This window comes from Diceros bicornis, chromosome 7 (genome assembly GCF_020826845.1).
Source record: "Diceros bicornis minor isolate mBicDic1 chromosome 7, mDicBic1.mat.cur, whole genome shotgun sequence".
NCBI classification, from domain to species: Eukaryota; Metazoa; Chordata; class Mammalia; order Perissodactyla; family Rhinocerotidae; genus Diceros; species Diceros bicornis.
In genome coordinates this window covers 12,673,550-12,696,971 of record NC_080746.1, presented here as the reverse complement: position 1 = coordinate 12,696,971, position 23,422 = coordinate 12,673,550, and the positions used below count along the sequence as shown (strand labels likewise).

At 36.6% G+C, this 23,422-nt stretch overlaps 1 protein-coding gene and 1 pseudogene across 1 annotated transcript; both read left to right on the top strand.

Moving 5' to 3' along the window:
* The first annotated feature begins 10,619 nt into the window (after window positions 1-10,619).
* LOC131408179 (olfactory receptor 8G5-like) lies at window positions 10,620-11,534 on the top strand (annotated as a pseudogene).
* Window positions 11,535-21,553: 10,019 nt separating this feature from the next.
* Window positions 21,554-22,486, top strand: LOC131408326 (olfactory receptor 10D1B-like). Its single transcript, XM_058544941.1, has one exon. It carries the CDS (start codon window positions 21,554-21,556, stop codon window positions 22,484-22,486), a length of 933 nt encoding a protein of 310 aa, XP_058400924.1.
* Window positions 22,487-23,422: the final 936 nt, after the last annotated feature.

The following is a 23,422-nucleotide window of genomic DNA, read 5'->3' as shown; positions in this document are numbered from 1 at the left end:
TTTGTTGCAATTGTAAATGGGATGGTATTCTTAATTTCTCTTTCTGCTACTTCGTTGTTAGTGTACAGAAATGCAACTGATTTTTGTATGTTGATTTTGTATCCTGCAACTTTACCATATTCGTTTATTACTTCTAAAAGTTTTCTGGTGGATTCTTTGGGGTTTTCTATATATAAAATCATGTTATCTGCAAATAGTGACAGTTTCACTTCTTCCTTTCCAATTTGGATCCCTTTTATTTCTTTCTCTTGCCTGATTGCTCTGGCTAGGACTTCCAGTACTATGTTAAATAGGAGTGGTGACAGTGGGCATCCTTGCCTGGTTCCTGTTCTTAGAGGGATGGCTTTCAGTTTTTCACCATTGAGGATGATATTAGCTGTGGGTTTCTCATATATGGTCTTTATTATGTTGAGGTACTTTCCTTCTATATCCATTTTATTCAGAGTTTTTATCATAAATGGATGCTGTATCTTGTCAAATGCTTTCTCTGCAGCTATTGAGATGATCATGTGATTTTTATTCTTCATTTTATTAATGTGGTGTATTACGTTGATTGATTTGCGAATGTTAAACCATCCCTGCATCCCTGGAATAAATCCCACTTGATCATGGTGTATAATCTTTTTAATGTATTGTTGTATGCGATTTGCTAGTATTTTATTGAGGATTTTTGCATCGATGTTCATCAGTGATATTGGCCTGTAATTTTCTTTTTTTTGTGTGTTGTCCTTGTCTGGTTTTGGTATCAGGGTAATGTCAGCTTCGTAGAATGAGTTAGGGAGCTTCCCCCCCTCCTCAATTTTTTGGAAGAGTTTGAGAAGGATAGGTATTAAGTCTTCTTTGAATGTTTGGTAGAATTCACCAGGGAAGCCGTCTGGTCCTGGACTTTTATTTTTGGGGAGGTTTGTGATTACTGTTTCGATCTCCTTACTGGTGATTGGTCTATTCAAATTCTCTACTTCTTCTTGATCCAGTTTTGGAAGGTTGTATGATTCTAAGAATTTATCCATTTCTTCCAGATTGTCGAATTGGTTGGCATATAGCTTTTCATAGTATTCTCTTATAATCTTTTGTATTTCTGAGGTGTCTGTTGTAACCTCTCCTCTTTCATTTCTGATTTTACTTATTTGTGCCTTCTCTCTTTTTTTCTTGGTGAGTCTAGCTAAAGGTTTGTCAATTTTGTTGATCTTTTCAAAGAACCAGCTCTTGGTTTTATTAATTTTTTCTATTGGTTTTTTAGTCTCTATTTCATTTATTTCTGCTCTGATTTTTATTATTTCCCTTCTTCTACTGATTTTGGGCTTTGTTTGTTCTTCTTTTTCCAGTTCCTTCAGGTGCATTGTTAGATTGTTTATTTGAGATTTTTCTTGTTTGTTGAGATAGACCTGTTTCACTATAAACTTTCCTCTTAGAACTGCTTTTGCTGTATCCCATAAATTCTGGCATGTCGTATTTTCATTTTCATTTGTCTCCAGGTGTTTTTTGATTTCTTCTTTGATTTCTTCGTTAACCCAGTCGTTGTTCAGTAGCATTTTGTTTAATCTCCACGTATTTGTGGCTTTTCTGATTTTCTTCCTATAGTTGATTTCTAGTTTCATACCGTTGTGGTCAGAAAAGATGCTTGGTATTATTTCAATCTTCTTAAATTTATGGAGACTTGTTTTGTGGCCTAATATGTGATCAATCCTGGAGAATGTTCCATGTGCCTTTGAAAAGAACGTGTATTCTTCAGTTTTTGGATGGAATGCTCTGTATATATCTACTAGGTCCATCTGTTGTAGTGTGTCGTTTAAGGCCAATATTTCCTTATTGATCTTCTGTTTGGATGATCTATCCACTGGTGTAAGTGGAGTGTTAAAGTCCCCTACTATTATTGTGTTACTGTCTATTTCTGTTTTCATGTCTGTTAATAATTGCTTTATATATTTAGGTGCACCTACATTGGGTGCGTAGATATTTACAAGTGTTATATCCTCTTGTTGGATTGTTCCCTTGATCATTATGTAATGCCCTTCTTTGTTTCTTTTTACAGTTTTTGTTTTAAAGTCTATTTTGTCTGATATGAGTACTGCTACCCCAGCTTTCTTTTCATTGCCATTTGCGTGGAGTATCTTTTTCCATCCCTTCACTTTCAGTTTGTGAGTGTCTTTAGGTCTGAAGTGTGTCTCCTGTATGCAGCATATATATGGGTCTTGTTTTTTTATCCAGTCAGCCAGCCTATGTCTTTTAATTGGAGCATTTAGTCCATTGACGTTTAAAGTAGCTATTGATAAGTATGTACTTCCTGCCATTTTTTAACTTTCTTTTTTTTTTTCTCAATGTATTCGTAGTTCTTCTCTGTTCCTTTCTTCTTCTATACAGAATTGATGGTCACTTTAGTTTGACCTCTGTCTGAAAGCTGTACTCTTTAACTCCCCTCCTCCCTCATGTTTTTGATATCATATCTAACCTCTTTGTTGTGCATTTGTATCCATTACGTTCTAATCATGGAAATAGATAATTTTTCCTATTTGTGGTCTTTTCTTTTCCCCTTAAATCAGTCCCTTTAACATTTCTTGTAGCACTGGTTTCTTGGTGACAAACTCCTTTACTTTTTGTTTATCTGGGAAAATTTTGATCTCTCCTTCCATTTTGAATGATAACCTTGCTGGGTAGAGTATTCTTGGCTGTAAGTTTTTTCCTTTTAGCACTTTAAATATATTGTGCCATTCTCTTCTAGCCTGTAAGGTTTCTGCAGAGAAGTCAGCTGATAGCCTTATGGGGTTTCCTTTGTACGTAACTTGACATTCTCTTGCGGCTTTTAGGATTCTCTCTTTATCTTTAATTCTGGACATTTTGATTATGATGTGCCTTGGTGTGGGCCTCTTTGGGTTTATCTTGTTTGGGGCTCTCTGTGCTTCCTGTACCTGGATGTCTGTTTCTTTCCTTAGGTTAGGGATGTTTTCATCTATTATTTCTTGAAATAGATTCTCTGACCCCTTGTCTCGCTCTTCTCCTTCCGGGACACCTATAACACGGATGTTAGTGTGCTTGATGTTGTCCCAGAGGTCCCTTAGACTGTCCTCAGTCTTTTTAATTCTTTTCTCTTTTACCTGTTCACCTCAGGTAATTTCTTCTAGTCTTTCGTCCAGCTCACAGCTCCGTTCTTCTGTATCCTCTACTCTGCTTTTGAGTCCCTCTAATGAATTTTTCATTTCTAGTATTGTATTCTTCATTTCTGATTGGTTCTTTTTCATATCTTCCATTTCTTTGTTGACATTCTCACTGAGTTCATCTATTCTTCTCCCCAGATCAGTGAGCATCCTTAACATTCTTAGTTTGAACTCTCTGTCAGGTAGGTTGCTCATTTCTGTTTCACTTAGTTCCTTTTCTGGGTTTTGTCCTGTTCCCTTACTTGGAATGTATTCTTTTGCCTCTTCATTTTGCCTCTTTCCCTGTGCTTGTGTCTACGTATTAGGTAGGTCAGCTATGTCTCCTGCTCTTGGATAGGTGACCTTATGTAAGTGATGCCTTAGGAGGCTTCCAGTGTGCTTCCCTCAGTTCTCAATTTTCCAGGGGTGACCCCTATGTGGGCTATGTGTATCCTTCTGCTGTGGCCTGTTTGCTCTCCCTGTAGGCGCCCAGGGAGGCTGAGTTATGCTCCTGGCCAGCTGTTGTAATGCTCAGCTGCTTGTAGTTGTTGTGGGCCCTTCAGTCTCTTTATCAGTTGTGGGGATCCCCAGCACAGTTGGCTGCAAGTTCTAATACCACATTTGCGTTGCAGTATTTCTTTTAAGTGAGTAGGCCCCCACCATGGCAGGTTGTTAGGCTCATGGCCTTACAATTGCTGCAAGCCTCTAGCCTATTAGGTCTCTTGTCAGCTCTCTGAGGATTGTAGCTGGGTAGGGCTGGCCTCAGGCACAGGAGCACCCAATTGTTTCAGGTTTTGGAAGGTGGAGCAAACCTCCTATGTGGGTCTTTGAGAAGCACAAGTCTTCTGCGGCTGAGAAGTCCTGCCGCCCACAGGTCCACACACACAGTCAACACAGTCCTGCCCCGTGTGAGCGCCCAGACCTCCCCAAGCGGACCCAGTCTCTCCACGGCGGGAGCCCCACACACTCTGCCACTGCCCCCCACTCTCCACCCACTCCTTGTGCACACCCTGCCCTGCTCAAGTCGGCTCAGTTGCCAGGCTGCAGAGAATCCAGTCACCAATCTATGCAGGCCCACAAGTTGCCTGAGGGCTTGTTGTTGGGTGGGGCCAGTCTCTAGGGTGGGCTGCCTGCCCTGGCTGAGCTGGATTAAATCGGTGCTCTAGCGGGTGGGGCAGACCCTGGGCTAGCAGGCCTCAGGGAGAACTCCAATGGCGTCTGTGTCAGCACGCCCACACCAGGCCACAACAATGGCCGCCGCCAATGTCCCAGTCCCTGGAGAGGTCTCACCCCTCACCGAGATGCACTCAGGGCCTATTAGGTGAGTCTCTTGTCACCAAAGCACTGTACCCCTTTCTTTCTCATGATTTTAGGGTGCTTCCTGAAACGGGTGAGTTTGCACGCGGGCCTTTTAAGAGCCAGTTTTAGTTTCTTTGTGAACCGGGTTTTCTGGGGGTGCTCCCCAGTGTTTTAGTAGCAGGCACAGTCAGATATTATGCCGCTGGTCTCGATTGTGCTGGGTCCACAATATGCCCACAGCGGGGGCGCTCCCGGCTCAGGGCCCCCTGCCTCCAGGGAGGGCTGCGTACCTGTGAGCTGCTCCCAGCGGCCATGAAGCTGGCGGCTTGTGAAGGCAGCGTTTTTCCTCTCCAGAAGGGAGTCTCTGCCTCTTCCACCTCAGTTAGGATTGTCCGTTGTTGCAGGAGTTCCTCTCATCCAGTTTTCAGTTCTGTCTCAGGGGTAATTTTTCCACGAGTAGTTTTGTCCACGGGAGGAGGTGAGTTCCGAGTCTGCTTATGCCGCCATCTTGACTCCTCTCCCCCTGTACTGTTTTTCTGAAGGATAATTTTTTTTTTTTTTTTTTTTTTTTTTTGTGAGGAGATCAGCCCTGAGCTAACATCCGCCAGTCCTCCTCTTTTTTTGCTGAGGAAGACGGCCCTGGGCTAACATCTGTGCCTATCTTCCTCCACTTTATATGGGACGCCGCCACAGCATGGCTTACCAAGCAGTGCGTCGGTGCGCACCCGGGATCCGAACCAGCGAACCCCGGGCCGCCGCAGCGGAGCGCGTGCACTTAACCGCTTGCGCCACCGGGCCGGCCCCCTGAAGGATAATTTTTTAAACTAAGATTAGAAGTTAATTATTTTCTCTGCTAAATTTTAACTTGTTTGTTTGAACTATTTTCAGGCTCTGGATTCATTTTTCTGGTTACTGTAGTTCTTTAAGGCTGAAGTTAGTGTAACATGGGAGTATTGTTGATCACAAGGTGTACACCACATCACAAGGGATTGGCAATCTCTAAATCTAAGCTGAACTCACAAAAGGAAAATTTCACAGAGTTTAATTACACTCTACTCGTATGTAACAGAATAGAAGAGAACAGAATAGAACTTAGATTGTGAGTTCCATTAGAGCAGAGAATATGTCTTTTACTCTTTATAGCTCTAGACCTCAGCTCAGTGTCTGGCACTTTGCTATCTCTCAGTGATGTTTGCTCAATAAAAGACAGAGAGAGAAACTGTAAGACAGACAGAGAAAGAAAGTCCTGAAGCTCTCCACTTGAATCACTAGACTGACTTTAATTTCTTTATCTAATTGTTTCCAAACAATCATCAGAATTACTTAGATAGTTTTGTTTGTTTTCATTTTCTTTTTTATTTTTGGAAAGTTCAGATCTCTAATCCTCACCCTCAGAGATTCTGATTCACAATGTCTAGCATAGGGGTAGGAATATATATATATATATATAGCCCTGAGCGACCATCTGTGCCAGTCTCCCTCGGTTTTGTATGTGGGTCACCACTGCAGCATGGCTGCTGATGAGTGGTGTAGATCTGTGCCCTAGAACCAAACCTGAGCAACCAAAGTGGAGTGCACCAAACTTAACCATTAGGCCATGGGGCCAGCACAGAAATCTATATCAAACACACAAAGTATCTCCAGATGAGTTGAGAGAATTTTGAAAGTTGAATAAAGAATTTTTGAGTAAAATTTTAACATTTCAAAAGCTATTATGAAAATGTCTAAAATAGAATACAACTATCAGATATCGGAATGAGAGAGGAGGTGATGGTACCAGTTTAACTAAAGTAACTTGACCTGTAATCTGGAAAGTTGATTTAAAGTTGATAATTCTAGAAACAGGAATATGAACAAATTATTTAGAGTTGTGGTAACTTTCAGAAGAAATAGAAAAAAATTGTTTATCAGAACTATTCTACAAAGGTTACATTATCTCTTGAAATCAGGACTAAGAGCATAGAAAGGGTGCATAGAAACACCAGCATAGAAACATTTGTTTTTCATTATAATCATGTTTACATTCTTACAGTCATCATTTTTTGTAAACATTGTAATCTTCCTATATGACTCTGATGATCAACCATATTGAGAAATACCTGAATTAATAAACACTCTTTGTGTTCAGATATGGTCTTCTACATCTGACTGTAAAGCAACCAGCCCACCCTGCTCTGTCTTACCCACAAGCTTATTATTAGAGCCTGTGCCACCTATTTGTGGGAAAAAGCAAAGAACTGTGCCTGTGTCATGCTCATATTGAGCAACTGAAGTATTGACCTTGACATAAAATTCCTCTGACTTGGACAAGTTGGTTTCTAGAAAAGAAGGCATTTACTGATCCAATATATGGATTTTAAATAGCTTTTAAATGGACAGGAAGAAAGGGGTATAGAGCATGAAGGGCAGCACATGAAAATATCCACCTTTAGTTTCTAGAGTACGATATTTATAACCTTTTTGAGAATCGATATCTTGATTTTCCTCCAATATTGGGATAAGCTGATATTTTCTGTAAATCCTAAAAGATGTCCAGAAGTAGCCAAATGGTCCCTCAGGACTTTATTGGTTTCTTAAGATATTGATTATCTGTTTAAATGTTATATCCAGGAACTGAATTATGTTGAATGTATCCATGTATTTGTGAGACAATATCTTTACACTGTTCAGTCTTCTAATCCATGTGTATAGTATATCCCTTTCCTTATTAAGGTTTCCTTAGTTTCAGAATTATTTGAAAGTTTCAGTGTATAAGCATTGCACATATTTTATTAGATTTATCACTAGATATTTGATGGTAACGTTGCTGTTTTATGTAATACTATTTTAAATGATTATTTCATTTGTTTCTTTCAAAAAGTATACATAAATATCAAATAGATGGAAAACTATATGCTCTGCAAACTCTAATCAAAAATAAATCTTGTGATAATACACTAATACCAGACAAAAGAGGCTTTAATTAAGACACATTACCAAATGTAAAGTGGGCCGTTCCGTAATGGTATAGGGTTTAATTCAAGGTTCAAATCACTAATGGGATAAACAGACAGATCAGAAACTTTAGTGGGAGAAGTTAACATACCTATCTCAACAGCCATTAGAACAACAGACAAAATAATCATTATGCATATGGAAAATGTAAACAACAGAATTAGTGAAGTGGACATAATTGAAATATACACATCACAAGACCCTCAAAAACAGACAACATATTTTAGGATGCATTGGGAATATTTATAAAAACTGATCTTTTGCTTTATTATAAAGATATCTTAGCAATTTGCAGTAATTTACATAATTCAGAGCCTGCTCACTGACCACAATGAAATTAAGGCAGACATATAAAAACAGGAATAGTTGGAAAAAAAACTCCCACATACTGGAAATTTCATTCACTTCCACATAATCCACGGGACAATGAAAAAATAAAACAGAAATTATAAAATATTTTAAACCAAATGATATTGTAAATTTGATATATCAAAACTTATGAGATACAGCTAAAATGGGGCTTAGAGAGAAATTTATACTGTATATGTATATATTAAAAAAAATAAAATTCGAAGATGTTGATTTAAGCTTTCATTTCAAGAAGTTTGGAAAAGAACAGAAAATCATGCCAAAGAAACGTATAAAGAATAAAATAATTAAGTTATTAGAAATAATTTAAGTAGAAAATAAATATATAATTTATAAAATCAACATAGCCAGAAGTTAGTTTACTTAAATAAATTAATAAAATTGGAAAACTTCTGGAATGAGAGATCAAGACAAAAAGAGAAGAATCATAGTTTACTGATTTCAGTAATGAATAAGCAGAAATCTCTGCATAGTCTGCAAATATTGTTTTTAAATGTTAAATAAATCATTATAAAAAACCAATGTAACACATTTGATAATTTTCAAAGTGGATGAATGTATTGAAATTTCAATTTAGAAAAGCTGAGAAGAAAGATAAAATCTGAAGCAGTGATATCTATTAAATAATTTAAATACCTTACTAAAAATTCCCACACAAAAAAAACAAATCACAGATCTAGTTTGCTGCACTAGTGAAGACTTCCAAATATTTAAGGTAAATTTTGTGCAATTTCTTCCACAATCATAATGTTTTTGAGATTTATGTTACTTCATGTATTTTTGATTTATTTCTATTTTAATGCTGAGTAGTAATGTTCTCTCTCTGCATCTATATATGAATATATATGTATATATATGTATGTATACTACAGCTCATTCATCTATTCATCAGTCGATGAACATACATTTGAGCTGTTTCCAATTTTGAGTTGCTATGAATAAAGCAGCCATGCACATTTTTGTATGACTCTCTGTGTATACAAATGCTAACAATTTCTTTGGAGTAAATACTGAGGAGAAAAATTATTGGATTAAATAGTAAATGTGTTTTTAAATTTATAAGAAATTGCCAAGCTGTTTTCCAAAGTGGTTGAAAAGTTCTACATCCCACACGAGCTTTGTATAAGTTCAGTTGCTTCTCAGCAACACTTGGTGTCGCCAGCGGTTTCTTGGTGGGTTTGTTTTACTTCTTCCAATACAGGTATGTAGAGAGGTTTCATTATGGTTTTAATTTTCCTTTCCTTGATGACTAACGACATTGAGTTTATTTTCATATGCTTATTGACAATTCATATATATTTGTGTGTGAGGTATCTGTTCAGATATTTTAAATCTTTTAAATTTGCTTGATTTATATTAAAAATTATAAATATTATTTACATATTTGGGATAAAATCCTTTGTCAGATATATGAAGTGCCTTGAGCTTACCTTTTTGTTTTCTTAAGGGTGTCTTTTGAAGAGCAGTTTTTAATTTTGATGAAGTACAATTTAACCATTTTTATGGTCGGTATTTTTGTTATCGTTGTTTATTTATTTTGCTTTTGTTATTTTTTGTGTGCATGTATGTCCTTTATAAAAAATCTTAAACTACTCTATGATCTAAAGATTCTCTTCAGTTTTTTCTTCCAGATGTTTTATAGTTAAGCTGAGATCTATGTTTTCAGGTTTATTTTAGTGTAGAAGTGAAATAGAAAATTTTAGATTTTCTATATTTCATATGTTTTTACAATTCAACTCTAATCTATTTGAAAATTGTACTTTGGTGCATGCAATGATTAAATCACCTGTTTGCTATTTAACAGAATAGGGAACCACATTTGTAATTTTATGTTTGCTAACTGTATGCCTCTGCTTTGCACAAAAGATGAAGAAGAAAGGAGGATTGCAATATTAAGATTTCTGTTTCTATTATTTGAAGTGAGTAATTATAGTTTATTTTCTAATTGATAAAATGTTAATAGGTAATAAAAACATCACAGTTATGATCATGCTCACCTTCTGATTGATGTCTCTCCCAATTTCATTACAAGGTGGGTAATATTATTTCTCTTTTAAAGATTTGGATGTCAAGACACAAAGAGGTTGTTTTACTTGTGCAAAGGTATCAGCTGGCAAATGACGGGATCAGAATATGAGCACAGGCGCTTTGACTTTAAGGCCTGTCCATTTAACTACTACTCATTTTGCTTTTCTTACGCAAAGGCAGAAGTACTTGGTCCAGAGACCACAAACCAGCTAACTGTGGGCCAATCCAGTTGGTAGCTTTGCACAATGATTGTTGTAGGCGTTGTTTCATTTTACTAATAATATTTGAACATTTGAAGTTTTATGTAGGAATTCAGATTTCCTGAAAATTATTTTAAAAATTGAAAGGTCTGAAAATAATGTCACTGTTGACCTCTGCCGGAAATTAATTGCAGGTTATTAAAGATTACGTACTACTCTTAGGCAGGGTTTGGTCTCCCAACTTGTCACTCAGTCAGTTTTTCTCATTGACCTAAACATTTAAGGTTGTGAGTCTCAACTTAGAAATATAGGCTTGATGTTCATCAAAATGTTCAAAATAGGAAATAGACACTTAGAAAATTTTTAATGATTATAAACATGGCTCAACTATTTTTATATGAAATACATTTATTATATTTGAAAATAAGGTTTTATAAATATTAAATTGAGATAAGTTTTACTTACATAAATTGACTCAGGGTTAAATGATCACATAGACCAAGAGGATACCTAAACCATGAATCATCTATATAGAGCACCCTACTCTAAATAGATAAGAATGATGAAGTCCCTCCAACAACCATGTTTTCCTCTCTCCCCTTCAGAAACTCCCCAGAGGAAAATGGCAGCAGGAAATCATTCCACAGTGACTGAGCTCATCCTCGCTGGGCTAACAGAACAGCCAGAACTCCAGCTGCCCCTCTTCCTCCTCTTCCTAGAAATCTATGTGGTCATGGTGGTGGGGAATCTGGGCATGATCACCCTGATTGGACTCAGTTCTCACCTGCGCACCTTCATGTACTATTTCCTCAGCGGCTTGCTCTTTATTGATCTCTGCCAATCCTGTCATTACCCCCAAAATGCTAGTGAACTTTGTGACAGAGAACATCATCTCCTACCCTGAAGGCACAACTCAGCTCTTCATTGTTTTTGTAGTGTGTTACATGTTAGCTGCAATGGCATTTGACCGCTATGTTGCCATCTGTAGCCCTTTGCTTTGTAGTATCATAATGTCCCATCAGGCCTGTTACACCCTGATTTTGGGAGTGCACGTTATAAGCCTAGTTTGTGCATTCGCTCATACAGGCTGCATGTTTAGGGTTCATTTCTGCAAATTTGATGTGATATTGTTTCCCTTCTAAAGCTCTCCTGCTCTAGTACCTTTGTCAATGAATTAATGATTCTAATCTTTAGTGCAATTAATTTCCTTGTCCCCAGCCTGATCATTCTTAGCTCCTATGTCTTCATCATTGACAGCATCCTCCGCATTCACTCTACTAAAGACAGGTCCAAAGCCTTCAGCACTTGCAGCTCCCACATCTCAGCTGTTTTCTTTGGATCTGCTGCATTCATGTACCTGCAGCCATTATTCAGCTCTATGGACCAAGGGAAATTGTCCTCTGTGTTTTACACTATTGTTGTGCCAGTGCTGAATCCTCTGATCTACAGCCTAAGGAATAAAGATGACAATGTTGCCCTGAATAAAATGCTAGAGAGAAAAATATTCTTCTAATTAGAAATAATATGAGGATGATTTATTAGTCTGTCATTGGCTATTATATTGTATGAATTGATATATCTAATTTTAGTTCACCTGTCAACATATATTCTCAAAATATATCTATATGTTGGATATATATAAACATATATCTGTATATCCATATGTTTAGTGGTATTCTGTTGACATTATTTCTTATTCCATGGTCTTTTGATGCCATTTCTCTCTGAATTCTTCTCTCATAAATATCATTGACTCTTGGATTATAAGAAATACTAAAGATGACTTGGGTACATGGACACACTAGTGCCATCACCATTACTTCCTGCCCTTTTCTTCCATACAATTGATAGATCCCTCAATCAATGAAAATATCTTCTAGCAGTGATTACCTATCTCCTTTCTTCTATCTGGTCAAAAACAACAAAAATCATAGCAATATGATGACTGTAATCTTGAGCTTTTGCACATGTCTAGTCTAGAGAAGTCTCTTTCTCACGATATCCCACTCCACACCTTCTTTTTCTGAGTAATTTCCTTTATTTCTTAAGAAACCTAATTATAACTTTAAAACCCGAGTTACAGACCCATGTATACATTGTTTTTGTGCCCAATTCAATATCCCCATGCTTTAACATTTATTATTATTCTAGTTTGTGATGGTTTGTCTACTGTACAAATCCACATAAGACTGTAACCTCCAGCAAGGTAGCCCCCTGTACATTTGGTTCACTGACTGCTACCTAGTAGGTCCTTGACAAATTGCTTTAAAATACTTATATAAAAATCACTATGTATGCAATGCAGTCTTCACCCATTAACCTCTTCAAGTGATATATATGTTTTTTTTGGTTTTAGTTCAAATCAACGAAGTGTAAGTCTGGAGAATTCTTTGAGGGCCTGTAAGATAACTGATAACATTTTTGGTTGTTTCTATACAAGGACTAAGAAATACTAGTCTTCAGTTCCTTCTGTGGCAAATTCCAACACAGATGTGGTAACTTGTGAATACCTGATTTTTTAAGTCATTAAATGCTGTCAACAACCAAAAAGTCCTTGAAGTAAGTCTAATTTACTCTTGAACTCAAGTATGCAGCATTAGAGATTCAAAAAATTTTAATTAGTACTACCTTACAGGGATTTTGTGAGAATTAAAGGAGCATCAAATTACATTATAAAAATAAAACATTATAAAAATAACATTATATAAAATTATCATTATTTATAAGTGAGCATTAGGAGATCAGAATTAGTAACAACCCAGAAGATGTTCCTACTCTTTCTGTGGGACTCATCTCTACCCTCCAACAGATATAGGAACTTGTTATTTGCTTAAACTCTTTGTGCTCAATTTCCCAATATAAATGGCAATTATCATTATCTGTCTCACAGAGTTGTGGTAAGGACTAAAAGAATTAATATACACAAAGCATTCAGCACAGTGCCTGGCCATATTTATGTTCACCGTAAGTCAGACTTTTTGTTTGTTTTTTTAACCGCAGACCATACACAAAAGCATCCCAAAGAGCTTCTACCATTCTAAGTGATTCTTCCTCAGTGGCATTCCAGCCTTCCCCATGGCATGTGCCTCTCTCCTATTAAGAATAGTATTAAGCTGTTATTGTAACTCTTGTAGCTATATTCATAATTCTTATTGTTATAGAGGTGGATAGATTTACCATATTTAAATCAAGGCCACCTGTTTACTAGGAAAACCATTTGTTAAGCTTTATTGTACCTTCTCAGATATATTTGAAAAGATCAACAACGTAATAAAATCAAAGAATCTCAGAGGATATTAAGGGCGTATGTAGCATAACCTTGTATTCAAATCATTACCAGCACATTGGGCTCTTGTTGTCCCCCAGGATAGAAATCAAGAGAGACAACAAACGAGAATAGGAAAATAAAAGTTTATTACCTTGTGCATAGGAGAGGCACAAGGGCGCCTGTGCGGAAAGGAATGGGGCAGGTAACCGGCTTGTTAGGGAGTGGGGTTGTGGGGCTTTTATTAGGCAAAAGTTGGGGAGGAGTGCCCTGTCATGGCATATAGAGGTTGGATTGTGCTTGCGCCTGCTCTGTCATGTAGAATGCTATTACATGTGACACAGGTATCATTAGCATGCTAGCTCGCCACCCCTGGGTGTGATTTTTAGTATGGTAATGGGGCTAGAGTCACCTTCAGTGGACTCCTCGGTGCTTGGGCATATGTGTAAGCTCAGGAGAGCCTGGAGGCTGCTGAATGTGGACCTTGGTGGCCTCTATCTGATTCTCTTAGCTTGCCAGTTGGTTAGGGGCCTTATCTTGTTAGGCCAGGGGCTTTGCAAGTGGCTCTGTCTCGTTAGGCTGGTTCCTGTCTCAAAATGAGAAATCCAAGGTTGTCATATCCCTGAAAAAACATCATCTTGCCCATACTCAAACACTTACAATGATGAGAACTTAATCTTTCACAAGGCAAAATTATTTATTACTTTTTTTTTCTTTCTATACTCAAATAAAATCTAACTTTTATTAGTTCCACTCCTTTTTACTGGTTATTTACCATGGAAAAGCATCCAACAAATCCTCCTAGCAGCTCTTCAAGTGTTTGAAGATGAGGGCCATGTCTCTGATTTTCTAAGCAAAATTTCCTGGAAGTTTCACAGCAGAAGGGTTAGAAGTTTTGGCTCTAGAATCAGAGCTGAGTTTAAATCTCAGCTCAGTCACTTTCTACCTATGTGCTCAAGTTACTAAAACTCTGTGCTTCTATTTCCTATCTCAATAAGGTTGTTTTGAGACTTAAATTTAAATATAAAAGAATGTAAAAAGAAATGAGCATGGCTCCTGGCAAATGCTCAGTCAAAATTAGCTGTTATTTTTGTTAAACCATTTTTATATGGGATGATTTAAAAACACTTTACCAATTTATAATCTTTCTTTAAGTGTACTTAGTTTATTAACGTTCTTTTGTAAGGTACACTTGCTAGAAGGACACATAAGATAATATTTAATAACTGCTTATTACTTATTAAATCCTGTTTTAAACACTGATGCTCATTTTACATATCTACATAGCTCTAGAAATGTTTGCATATTTGAGATGGAGGTGTTACAGTGTTACCGCATGCAAGGACTGGCATGAAAGAGAGGCCAACAAAAAAGAAATATTCATCCTGAAGCCTTGAAGTCAGAAGTGGAGTCTGTTCTCCAGGCAAGCCAACTTGGAAGGGATGTAGGTATTTCCCATTTCAAAGCATCTATTATCATTTTGTTTTGGGGGGTAAATGTGGTTAACTTTAATCTAATTGCTCCCTCAGAGCTACCACTGACTGAATCATGAGAAATGCCCAAGGGGATCTGAGGGAGGTGACCCAGGGGGAATGAGTTCTTCAAGTATTGATTGCATATACTCTTGGCACCTTCTTATATAAACATCTAATCTCAGTTCCTGTGACTGTGACACTGTGCTCTTCTGCGAACCAGAGAATGTGACTTCGGTAATCTTATTATGCTGCAGAAAATTCTACCATGTTCCCTGTGAACAATGTGAGTGTTCAGATTGCTTTTCTCACCTCTCTCTGACATTTTTTGCCTCTTATTCACTGAGGTGCTGGGATTTGAATGTTGGGAGCTACTAGATATTTAGTTCTTAGAGACAACCCTTTCGTGGCAAGGATTTAGAAATCAACAGGATCACTGACTCATTGTCTTAGAGATAGTACCTGGAAGGGCAAATTAATCTTTGTGTCTGGTCACAGGCAAGGATCAGAGAACCCAGAGAGTCTTCACTGACCAAAGGAGGAGGAGGAGGGATTTCCAAGGTGAGGCAATGATGAACCTTCTTCAAGAACAGAGTCCAGATAAGTCTGAGGTTCACACAGAGAATCTTCTAGTATGTCTAGAATGAGTAACAAGAAACAAGCTACTGTTAAAGATATACAATTATTTTTCAGTATGTCATTGATTCTTTCTTTGAAGTCTTCATTTTTCCCCACATCTAGCATCATAACTACTTGTTCTGGTTTTGGGTAATTCTCTTTCTTTCTCTTTCTCTCCTTAGGTTAATAGCTTTATTAAACTATAACAACACACAAAATACTTCATAAGTATATAGCCCATGATGTTTTCACAGAATGGAGACAAGTAATGAACAATATAATTATTAACAAATTGAGAAATTGAACATTACCAGCACCCCAAAAGACCCCCCATATCCCCTCTTAGACACTACTTTTCTAAAAGTAACTAATATTTTGATTTCTATTGAATAGTTTTGCCTGCTTTAGAATTTTATATAAATAAAATCACATAATATGTGGGCTTTTGTGTTTGATTTCCATTGTTTACGGCTTCTATTCCTTTCTGTTGCTCCATGCAGAATTCCACATACTGGAAATCATTGTTGCAGGCATTGAATGGATATGCCAAAATTTGCTTATTTATTCTTTTATTTCTAGACATATTTTCACTTTTTTGATTAATCCAATATATTTTTCTCTTCTATTTTTTTAAATCTTCATCAGTTTTTCCCCTATTACATTGTTGTTTTTATATTCTTTCATTATTTTTAGAGGGTACCCTGGAGATAATGATGAATCCTTGCCTTTTACCACTTTAGAACAGGTTAGCCCTTTAGAACACACTAAATCTACTTTCCTCCCTGAGTCTTCTGTGTTACTGTTGTCATGCATTTTAATATTACACATATTTCAATAAATCAAGACATTTTATTGTTTTTACAGTCAACATTCATATATAGTTAATTAAAGTATATCCTTCAGATTAAAAAAAAAAAATTCTTGCTGAAATTTTTTCTTTCCTTTTTAGAATAATTGGCTTTTGGCCAAAAAGCTCCCTTAGGTATTTCTAATCTGCCAGAGATATATGGACAAATGATGTCAATATTTGTACAGAAATGGCTTTGTCTTTGTTTTTGAAGAGCTTTAGTGGATATAAATTGAAATTTGCCATTTATTCACTTTTAGCGGTTTAAAGATATAATTTTATTGTCTTAGGGCTTCTCTCATTTCTCTTGGGAATTAAGCTCTCAATGGTATTGTTCTTTTTTAGTTAATGTGTATTTTTTCTCTGGCTATTTTTAAGATTTTCTCTTTGTACCTTGTTTTCAGCAATTTTATTATGTTGTGGTTACTTGTTGATTTCTTTGATTTATTCTTCGTATGGCTTACTTAGATTCTAAAAACAACAGTTTGATATCTTTTATTAGTTTAAAAAAATTTGGCCATTACATATTCAAATATTTTCTTTACCCATTTTTTTCTCTCTCTCTCTTCCCCTTCTGAAATTCTAATTATGCACGTTAGCTTTCACCATGCCCCATATACCTCTTTTAAGTTTTCTCTCTGGAAGAGAAAATCCAGCTGTGTTATTTTCTTTTGAGATGTCTACATGTCAATATTTGTAGCCCCAATGTTGGCTTTTGTCCACAATTGTCTTCTCATCTCTGCATTACCTGGTGAATGTGGCTTTGCATATTGAAATTCGTTAATTTGCAGTTGAGATTAACTTCTGATGTGAAAAGACTGAAGACAGCTTGAATTATCTTAAAAACTGGAAAAGATATTACCCAAGTTTTACTAAAGCCAGGACTGGAAATGAACAGAAAGAAACACTTTGACATACAACAATTTAAACCTGCATTTTTAGGTCTGCCCATTGCCTTTCATCTCTATATTTCATTGTATTTATCACCTCAGCAAGGTAACATGAATTCGACGTCTATCTGTTGTATTGGCTCAGTATGCCATCACTTCTTATTTGCTTAGAATGTAAAGAAAGCAAGAACCACAGTAACTGACAGATTTTTGATACTAAATATTAAAAGTGTCTCATGAGGGCAAAATGAGAGTTGACAGGATTATGATTAAAGTCTGCAAAGTAATGATATCAAGTGAAATACTAGTTCACAAATAATTCTAAAATACCATAATGATTAGAACAAGGCAAATAAAACAGCTAATTTTAGGACAAATAGAGTGAAGTGACAATACAATGATATTAATCATCATTTGCATCATGATTTATAGTTTATTAGTAATTTTCAAAGATATTTCAAGGACACTATGCGTTTAGAAAACATATTGTGTTGTTTTTATGATTCCCATTTTGTAGATAAGATTTAAAGAAATCTGTAACTTACTCAAACATACACAACTAGTAAGTGGCAAAGCCAGAGTCAAAACTCAACTCTGATTTTAGTTCTTAATTTTAGCTATTTGCAGGGGGTAATAAAAACATTGGGCTTGTTATTTTAAAAGATGGTGTGGTTTCAATATATGAATAAGCTCAAAGTTAATAAATCTTAGAAAGACATAACAAAATTTTGGTTAAAAAAATGGTTTGGTTATGTCCCTAAGCTTCTGATGTTCTGTGGAAGACAATCACCAACCTCCATAAAACATTCTGTTGAAGGGTAGGACAGGTTATATGTCTGAAATAGTCAATACATTTTAAAATTTTTAATTCATGTTTTTATTTACATACATTAAAATTTACTTTTAGTGTACAGTTCTATGAATTTAGAATAATTGTAGACAAATGTGTACCTTTGACCAAAATCAAAAGACAGAATGATCCCATTGTTCCTTTGTTCTGTCCCTTTGTAATCAATCCCTCTCCCAGCCCAAAACCCTTGCAATCACTGATTTGTGTTCTGTTCCTATAATTTTGCTTTCCATAATGTCATAGAAATAATAGTGTATGTAACCTTTTGGGTCCAGCAACTCTCTCTTAGCATAATGCATTTGAGACTCAGCCATATTGTGTGAACCAATAGCTCATTCTCTTTTGTTGCTGAGAAGTGTTCTCTTGTGTGGATTTACTAGTTTGTTTGTTCATTTACCGGTAGGAGGACATTTAGGTTGTTTCCTGTTTCTTTTGATTAAGAATAAATCTGCTATAAATATTTGCATACATGTTTTCATGGGAGTGTAGTTTTCATTTCCCTTGAGTACACACCTAGAAGGGGTGTCCAGTTGCTCTGTGTCTCCTGACGCTGTCTGTCTCATGACACTTGATTTTGTCAGTCTTTTCCCCATATCCTAATAGGTGCATATTGGTATCTCACTGTGGTTTTAATTTGCATTTCTTTTGACTACTGACGTTATGTATCTTTTGATATATTTATTTGCCATTTGAATGTCTTCATATGGCAAACTTTAAATAGTTTTTTTTCAGGGATTACTTGGTTTTTAATTGAGTTTTGAGAGGTTTTTTTAATATTCTGCATATTAATTCTTCATTGGATGTGCAATTTATAAATATTTTTCTCACTGAATGTTACCTTTTTATTCTCTTACCAGTGACTCACAGAAGTTTTTAATATTTTAATTTTAAATCAATTTTAAACTTAAAGAAAAATTACAGTAGTGTAGAGAGTTTCCATAAATCCTGTACCCAATATCCCTTAATGGTAACATCTTATCTAACTTTAGTTCTATTATTAAAGTCAGGAAATTAGCATTGGTAAAATTATTATTAACTAAAGTAGAGACTTTTTTTGAATTTCATCAGTGTGTCAACTACCCCTTCTTTTTCTGTGCCAGCATTCTATCCCACTGCATTTAGTTTTTATCTCTCTTTAGTTTCCTGTACTCCATAAGAATTCCTTATTCTTTATTTTTTTGTGACCTGACCATAGAATGTTTCAGGTAGTTCAATTAAATGATGGATTGATTGATTTTTATGGTTTGTGCTTTTGATATATAAGAAATCTTTGCCTAAACCAAAGTTTCAAAGACATTCCTCAGAGGTATTGCAGTTTCAGTTTTCGTATTTAAGTCCATGATCCATTTGAGTATATTTTTTGTAGAAGGTGTTAGGTATGCTTCTAGGATCATTGTTTTCTCTCTTGTTTTATTTTTATATATGAGTGTTCACTTGTTTCAGAAATATTTATTGAAAACACTATTTATACTCCATTTACTCGCCTTTGCAAAATTTGTCAAAAAACAATTGATCTCATGTGTGTGGATCTGTTCCTGGGTTCTCTATTTTGTTCTATTGACCTATGAGTCTCTTCTTTCACCAATACCACATAATATTAATTAATGTAGCATTACGACAAGTTTTGAAATCAGGTAGTGTGAACCCTTCAACTTTGTCGTTTTCCAAAAGTGTTGTCTATTGTAATGCTTTTGCTTTTTTTTATAAACTTTAGAATTAACTTGTTAATATCTACAAAAAAATCCGTTGGGATTCAGATTGGGATTACACTGATTATATAGATTAATTTGGGGATACTGATTTCTTTACAACATTGAATCTTCCAATCCGGGAACACAGTTTATTTCTCCATTTATATATGTCTTCTTTGATTGCTTTCATTAATTTTTTTAATATATTGATCCTGAACACATTTTATTATATTTTGGTGCTGTCGTAAATGGTACTAGTTATTTCAATTTTGTTTCCATTTTTTGGTTGCTAACACATGGAAATACAATGTATTTTTGTATATTGAATTTATATCTAGTAACTTTGATAAATTCACTTACTAGTTCTAGAAGCTTTTATTGTAGATTCCTTAGTATTGATTATATAGAAAAACGTATTGCTGTGACTAGAAAGAGTTTTGTTTCTTTCTTTTTATCCTCTTGATTTTTATTTTTTCTTCCTTTATTGCACTGACTAGGACTTTCAATATGATATTAAATATTTCTAATTTCATAAGCATCAATTTTTTTCAATTCTGAAATTTCTATCTGCTTCATTTTCCATACTTTATATTTCTCTGCTGAGAACTCCTATCTTTCCATTCATTTCAAGTGGGTTTATCTATACCTCATGGAGCACATTAAAATTGATATCTAGTATCTTTGTCTGAATTCCAAAGTTGGGTTGGCATCTGTTGATTATCTTTTCCCTTGAGAATTGATTACATTCTTTTGGTTATATATTGAATAATTTTAGATTTCATCTTGGACACTTTTGATGTTACATTGTTTACACTCTGGATTCTGTTAAAAATCTCTGAAGAATACTTTGATTTTTGTTTTCTTGTTTTTTTTTTTTTTAAACAAATTGTCAATCCAGTTAGCATCAGACAAGTAGTTCCTCTTGCCTTCTTGGCAGTGCTTTCAATGTCAGTTCAATTTTCAAAGCCTTTAATATGCTGCATTGTGTTTGTCCTTCAAGTGTACCACTCAGATGTTAGTCTAAGACTTGGATGGTGTTTTAAATTGTAGTTCAGTGAGACTTCTTGGGATCCATTCTACACAAGCAGAATTTGGGTGTGAATCTTGGCTTTGTTCTCTTTCCCAGCTCTCTTGTTTCCAGAGATATAGACTCCCACAACCCCCAACACATACACATACACACACAGACACACACACACACACATATCCCAATTCTCTTTCCCCTATGTGAGGATCCTTTATCCAGAAACTGAAATTTGTCTTCAAGTTGTTATTCCTCATGCTGCTGCTACAGAATTCCAGAATTGAGATTACCTTGGGGCAGGGCTGGAAGACAAACAAGAAAAGAAAGAGGAAAAAACAGAGATTCTTTCATTCCCTTTGATCATGGAAGAACCTTTTATCAGGTTTCAGTCAAAAATATGTGTCAGCTGTTGGAATTTCAGCGTCCAGAACAGCCACCATACAATTCTATAATTGTGAATCACACTCAGCTCAAAAGCACAAGAGAAAAGAGGAGGAAAGAAGCCAAGCTCCCATCTGTATAGGTTTCTCCTGCAGATTCTGTCTCCTCTCCACAATCTGCCTCCTCTTCTTTACTTTTAAGAGCTCTTTGGTGAATACTTTTTGTATTTTATCTAGAGTTTTTAACTGTAATCCATGGGAAAGATAGACTGTAGTGAACTTATTCTAACTTGACCGAAACCAAAAGTTCCAGGATATAGTCAAGAATTTTATTATCTTTATGTTTTTACGTAGATATGTCCCTACTTAAGAAGGTCACTTGTTGATTGTTAAAACCTGAAACCAATACATCCAACAGAGAGCTACTTGGTTAGACAGCAGTGTACACACTTTGGAGAACTGTGTTCTTATTGAAAGTCTAACATTCTGACAAAGATGAGGAATGCCTCACCGGTGACTGAATTTTTCCTGTTGGGCATCCCACACACAGAGGATCTGGAGGCCATGCTCTTTGTCCTGTTTTTGTCCTTCTACATCTTCACTCTTATGGGGAACCTGCTCATCCTACTGGCAATTGTCTCCTCCACTCGGCTTCACACCCCCATGTACTTCTTCCTGTGTAAGCTGTCTGTGTGTGACATGTTTTTCCCTTCTGTGAGTTCCCCCAAGATGCTCTTCTATCTCTCGGGGAACAGTCGAGTCATCTCCTATGCTGGCTGCATGTCCCAGCTCTTCTTCTACCATTTCCTGGGCTGTACTGAGTGTTTCCTGTACACAGTGATGGCCTATGACCGCTTTGTTGCCATACGTTACCCTCTACGCTACAGGATAATCATGAGTCACAGAGTATGTGCCATCCTGGCCATTGGGACTTCATTTTTTGGCTGTATTCAGGCCACCTTTCTAACCACTCTCACCTTCCAATTGCCATACTGTGGCCCTAATGAGGTGGACTATTACTTCTGTGATATCCCAGTGATGCTGAAGCTGGCTTGTGCAGATACGTCAGCCCTGGAGATGGTGGGGTTCATCAGTGTGGGCCTCATGCCTCTCAGCTGCTTCCTTCTCATCCTCACCTCCTACAGTCTCATTGTTTGTTCCATTCTTCAAATCCGATCTACTGAAGGACGGCGCCGTGCCTTCTCCACCTGCAGTGCCCACCTCACTGCCATCCTCCTCTCTTTTATGCCAGTGGTCCTCATCTACCTACAGCCCACCCCCAATCCTTGGCTTAATGCAAATGTTCAGGTCCTGAACAATCTGGTCACACCCATGCTGAACCCCTTGATCTACAGTCTGAGAAATAAGGAAGTGAAATATTCTCTGAGGAAGGTGCTCCAGCAAGTGGCCTTCCTTCCTGAGAAGTGATAGAGACCAGTAGCTACATTTTAATAACATCACATTGCTTACAAAAGGTATTTACTTTTCTGTGATAGAGAGCACTGATATCATCAGTGTCCCCCTTTACAGATGAAGAAGCAAAGATTTGCAGACATAAGTACAATTTGTCAAGGTTACATAACTAATAAATTATCCTGTTCAGGAAGGATTATGTCTTCCCAGTTGGCAAAAGAGCCTAGACCTTCTGTCCTTCATTCATTGTTTTCCTCCTCCGACATCCTCTGCTTCTCTTCCCTTCTGCCTTACCCTAACACTTCTTCGTCTTGACTAGTGGATCTAATTATACCCTCAAATGTCGGCATCAGATAAGCCCTCCTTTGATGGTCTGGGTGTTGTTGAAAATGGGAGCATTTCAACCGCATGTCTTCAGGTGGCATTCTGTGATTTCTGAAATGCAACGAAGTTATGTAAAGGAAAAGGACTTCTGGATGAGACCTGAGGCAGGTCTCTTATGGGTGAATCAGAGGTACCAGTGTGCTGTATCAACCACAAAGCCTGTCTGCTGGTATTAGACCTGGAAACAGGCCTTGGCTAGGGGCTGAGGCAGTTGATGAAAGGGAATGTGAAGAGAGTAGATAAGGGGAGTCTGTGAAGGGGTGATTGACTCTGTTTTTTTTTCAGTATTAGAAATTTGAGTTTGTTTTGTAATGCCCAGCAGAGGCAGGGGTCCATGCAAAGTCCAAGCCCCTATTGTTCTATGGTTTTGAATTCCCTGCTTACCAAAAGGCTTTGACTTTAGAGCTCTCGTCCTAACATTCCTTTGTGCGTTTACCTAATGAGCTTAGCAGAGAAATGTGTTATTCCAATCCAGATAGCAAATTCAGGGAAAGAAAAGATAATGAGAAGGGGGTGATGGGAAGGTAAGGGGCAGAGGCAGAGGAGCACCTTCTCTCCTCTTGGTTC

Bases quoted from the DNA above. Each gene is read 5' to 3' on its own strand.
- LOC131408326 (XM_058544941.1), top strand. From the start codon at position 21,554: ATGAGGAATGCCTCACCGGTGACTGAATTTTTCCTGTTGGGCATCCCA.